Source organism: Scylla paramamosain, chromosome 13, assembly GCF_035594125.1.
Source record: "Scylla paramamosain isolate STU-SP2022 chromosome 13, ASM3559412v1, whole genome shotgun sequence".
Classification (NCBI taxonomy): Eukaryota; Metazoa; Arthropoda; class Malacostraca; order Decapoda; family Portunidae; genus Scylla; species Scylla paramamosain.
Genome location: NC_087163.1, coordinates 6,275,001 through 6,280,000, shown reverse-complemented (window position 1 = coordinate 6,280,000; position 5,000 = coordinate 6,275,001). Strand labels below are relative to the sequence as shown.

Here is a 5,000-nt window from a genome sequence, read left to right as displayed (position 1 = left end):
TGTGTGTGTGTGTGTGTGTGTGTGTGTGTGTGTGTGTGTGTGTGTGTGTGTGTGTGTGTGTGTGTGTGTGTGTGTGTGTGTGTGTGTGTGTGTGTGTGTGTGTGTGTGTGTGTGTGTGTGTGTGTGTGTGTGTGTGTGTGTGTGTGTGTGTGTGTGTGTGTGTGTGTGTGTGTGTGTGTGTGTGTGTCTGAGGTAATTTAAGCTTCCTGGAGCCAGTGCGGCCTTAGGCATCACCCAACCCTTCCCCGAACAACATTAGAAAAAAAAAGTTTTGAAATTAGGTTTCTTCTAAAACTTTTTAAGACTTGAAGGATGTGCGAGAAAGAATGTCAACGTGTGTGTCGCTGCCTGTGAAGACTCCACCCGGGCACGCAGCCTACAGCAATAAAAAATGGAAAATATGATGGGGATGATGACGATGATGACACACATAAAGATATTGTTATTGCTGTGACGAAATGGATGATGTCATTATTATTGTTATTATTATTATTATTATTATTATTATTATTATTATTATTATTATTATTATTATTATTATTATTATTATTATTATTACTATTATCATTATCATTATTATTATCATTACTATTATTATTATTATTATTATTATTATTATTATTATTATTATTATTATTATTATTAGTAGTAGTAGTAGTAGTAGTAGTAGTAGTAGTAGTAGTAGTAGTAGCAGTAGTAGGTGTAGTAGTAGTAGTAGCAACAGCGGAAGCACTAGTAGTAATAACAATAGACCAAAGTTACTAGTACCTTAATATAACAATGAATAACAAACATACGAAGACACGTGTACTTACCCTTGAAGATGGGGCTGATTCTCCATACCGTAAGACCTCCTGTGCCAAGGAACTGCCCCATGGACACCTCCAGGAAGAAGGTGGGCACCCCGCAGCAGAACACCGTCAGCAGGTAGGGAATGAGGAAGGCGCCTGTAACACAAAGGAGACCAGCGTGAGAGAGAGAGAGAGAGAGAGAGAGAGAGAGAGAGAGAGAGAGAGAGAGAGAGAGAGAGAGAGAGAGAGAGAGAGAGAGAGAGAGAGAGAGAGAGAGAGAGAGAGAGAGAGAGAGAGAGAGAGAGAGAGAGAGAGAGAGAGAGAGAGAGAGAGAGAGAGAGAGAGAGAGAGAGAGAGAGAGAGAGAGAGAGAGGGGTGGGGGGAAGTTAGCAGAAAGAAAGTCAGCTAGTAAGGCAAAGTAAGAGGGAAAGTAAGAGGGAAAGAGAGAAGAGGAAGTAAAATGGAAAAATGAAAGAATTAAAGAGAGGATGTAGGACAAAAATATGAGGAAAAAGTCCAGCGGTATAATGTAATTTGACCACACACACACACACACACACACACACACACACACACACACACACACACACACACACACACACACACACACACACACACACACTGCCTCAAACAGGTAGGTATTGTTGTTAATTCCCAACAAGCACAAGAAACGTTGTAATTACTCCAGGGAAACAGACGAGCGAGTGTTCCCGAGAGGAGGAGGAGGAGGAGGAGGAGGAGGAGGAGGAGGAGGAGGAGGAAAAGGAGGAGGAGGAGGAGGAGGAAGAGGAGTTGGTGGTCTTGCGGGGTACAAATGCTTACATGTGTATAAATAGACTCTATGTATGTACCACACGTTCTCTCTCTCTCTCTCTCTCTCTCTCTCTCTCTCTCTCTCTCTCTCTCTCTCTCTCTCTCTCTCTCTCTCTCTCTCTCTCTCTCTCTCTCTCACACACACACACACACACACACACACACACACACACACACACACACACACACACACACACACACACACACACACACACACACACACACACACACACACACACAATTTATTCCACAACTTTCTGTACTTTATTCAGGGGGAAAAATGCGTATTAATTAATTATTTCCGACCGATATCGTGAATAATATTTTCGTACCGCGTAAAATGTAGCTACTGAACGGGCAGACAGACTGACACAGACACACACACACACACACATACACACACACACACACACACACACACACACACACACACACACACACACACACACACACACACACACACACACACACACACACACAGAATAACGACATATCCAAAAAGAGGTCACCAGAATTTCAGGTCCAAAGGTCACACATGTTATCTACGATGAACAGGGAGGTGGGATGGAGGTTAGGAAGGTCAAGTCACGGTTATAAGGACGTATGCAGTGTTGGGAGCTGTCATGGTGCATACAGTAAAGACGGGGATATGAACGGTTACTGCGGAGAGGAGATTTAATTCATTGACTGCCACAGCTTCCTCTCAGTTTGATATTATAGCCTTCCATAAGTTTACATGAGCATTTTGAAAGACTACACACGCTACACTCACAGCAAAAGGTGTTATTAAATTTCTAGTGAAGATTTCTATAGTTGTAGCTGAGTTTTTGATGAGGAAAATTGCATAGGGTTGTTAAAAGATATGATTACTTGTGCCCTCACTAGTCAAAGGGTTAAGGGAATGAGTGTGCTGAAGGGATGGGAAGGGTGGCGGAGTTATATGGGAGAGAAAAAAATGGGGATAGGGGAGGGATATTTTTTTAAGGGAAAGAAATGGACGGAAGGGGAGAGAGATGGTGCATGAATGGTAGAGTTATTAGGAAAACGGGAAAGTGAGAGATGTCTAGGGGAAAGAAAACGAGGGAAGGGACGGTTAAGATTAAAAGGAACAAGATAAAGAAGTGGAAGGAATGAGAGGGAAGGACGAATGGAAGGGTTACAAAGGAAGGAGATAAAAGACAAGATGTTGTACAGGAAAAATGAAAATAATGGAAGGGATAGTGAAAAAAAAAAAAAAATGGTAGGATTAAAATTAACGGGAAGATTTGTCGTGTAAATGAAGGAAAGGAAGGAGCGGAATGGAAAATACGAGGAATGAAAGGAAGGGAGGGATGGAAGGGAAGGAACATGTGAAAGAGAAAGAAATCAAGTAAGGAGTGAAGGATGGAAGGGGAACCGTGAAATGGGAGAGAGTTATTCAATAGAAAATAAAACAGAGGGAGAAAAATAAAAAAAAAGAGATGGGAAGTGAATATATAAAGGAAAGGGAAGGAGATGTAACAGTGGATGAGTGACAAACTTCTGATCTCTCTAAAATTTTTGATTCGGGTAGAACAAACTTAGTATTGTTCAATGCCTTAAAAACTCAATTCCTCCATCTATCAACTCGACACAACCTTCCAGACAACTATCTCCTCTTCTTCAATGACACTCAGCTGTCCCCTTTTTTTCTACACTGAACATCCTCGGTCTGTCTTTTTCTTATAATCTAAACTGGAAACTTTACATCTCATCTCTAGCTAAAACGGCTTCTATGAAGTTAGGCTTTCTGAGACGTCTCCGCCAGTTTTCTCCCCCCGCCCCCAGCTGCTAACTCTGTACAAGGGCCTTATCCGTCCATGTATGGAGTATGCTTCTTGCTGACTGCATGCCTCTCCTCCTCCCGCGGCCTCGCTGCACAAGACATTTTCTTTCTCTCAACCCTATTCTGTCCACCTCTCTAATACAAGAGTTAACCAGTATTCTCAATCATTCATCCCTTTCTCTGGTAAACTCTGGAACTCCCTGCCTGCTTCTGTATTTCCAGCTTCCTATGACTTGAATTCCTTCAAAAGGGAGGTTTCAAGACACTTATCCTTCAGTTTTTGACTACCGCTTTGGACCCTGTTCGAGAACCGGCATCTCAGTGGGCTTTTTTTTATTTTTTTTATTGATTTTTTGTTGCCATTGGCCGGTGTCCCTCCTACATAAAAAAAAGAAAAACATGCAAGGAAAGAGGGAAAAGGGGAAAGGAATTGTGTACGGGAAAGAAAAGTAAGAAGGAGAGGGATGGGGCAGGGAGAGGAAAATTACCGGAAACGCAGAGAGTCGGGTGTAACAACACTTGACACCACTCAAAACATCCTCAAGGCAGGTAAATAAATGTCAACACTCGAGTTCTCTTTGTCTCTCTCCTCTCTTTTCTTCTTATTTACTCTGTCAATTTAAGTTACACGGAAGCTCCTACTTAGCTCTACTCTGTCCTGCTCTTAAACACAATAGATATGGAAAGGATTTTTTAATGTAGGTGAGGAGTTTGTGACATTTGCAGCTTGTTTGAATTTTTTTTCTCGTTTTTTCATCATCAGGAGAAAAAAGTACTCTGAACATCGTCCTTTTACGCTATTCGACTGCTACTCTCTTTAAAAATCTGAAAAAAAAATAGAGAGTGTAGACGTGTGTGTGTGTGTGTGTGTGTGTGTGTGTGTGTGTGTGTGTGTGTGTGTGTGTGTGTGTGTGTGTGTGTGTGTGTGTGTCGAGTAGATGGCCTCCACCACACGATCAATATTTTGTAATTAGGAAGAAGACCTACTCTCGGGAAAGAGAAGGAGGAGAAAACAGAAGAAGAACAAGAAAGAATGGAGAAAAACAAATACTATGAGAAGGAAGAGGACTGAAAGAGACATGCAAATAAAAGGACATAACAGACAGATCACGAAATTTTAAATAAAAGACAAAGAAAAGTAGACGAAAAGAAAAAAAAAACAAAAACAAGAGAGGAAGGACGAAAGGAAGAGGAGGACATGGAGAAAAGGACAAAAGATATAAACGGGAAGAGGAGGAAGAAGAAAGAGAGCTGGAGTAGAAAAAAATAAAAAAAATAACAAAGGCACACAAAAACTCTTCCCTGTATACGACTTTTGACAGGAAACCTCTTAACGTAGATGAGTGAAGGCGAGGAGCAGGAAGAAAAGAGCACAACCCTCACAGATGCTGGAATGTGTGTGTGTGTGTGTGTGTGTGCGTGTGTGTGTGTGTGTGTGTGTGTGTGTGTGTGTGTGTGTGTGTGTGTGTGTGTGTGTGTGTGTGTGTGTGTGTGTGTGTGTGTGTGTGTGTGTGTGTGTGTGTGTGTGTGTGCGTGTGTGTATGTGTGTGTGTGTGTGTGTGTGTGTGTGTGTGTGTGTGTGTGTGTGTGTG

General features: G+C 41.8%; 1 protein-coding gene across 3 annotated transcripts in view; it reads right to left on the bottom strand.

The window, feature by feature from the left end:
* LOC135106378 (sodium- and chloride-dependent GABA transporter 1-like) overlaps positions 1 to 5,000 on the bottom strand; it is a 78,776-nt gene that overhangs the window by 21,708 nt on the left and 52,068 nt on the right. For all 3 annotated transcript variants that reach the window (XM_064015328.1, XM_064015329.1, XM_064015327.1), the window contains exon 3: positions 816 to 947. In XM_064015328.1, the coding sequence (XP_063871398.1) occupies positions 816 to 947 (132 nt within the window). The remainder of the gene's footprint in view (positions 1 to 815; positions 948 to 5,000) is intronic.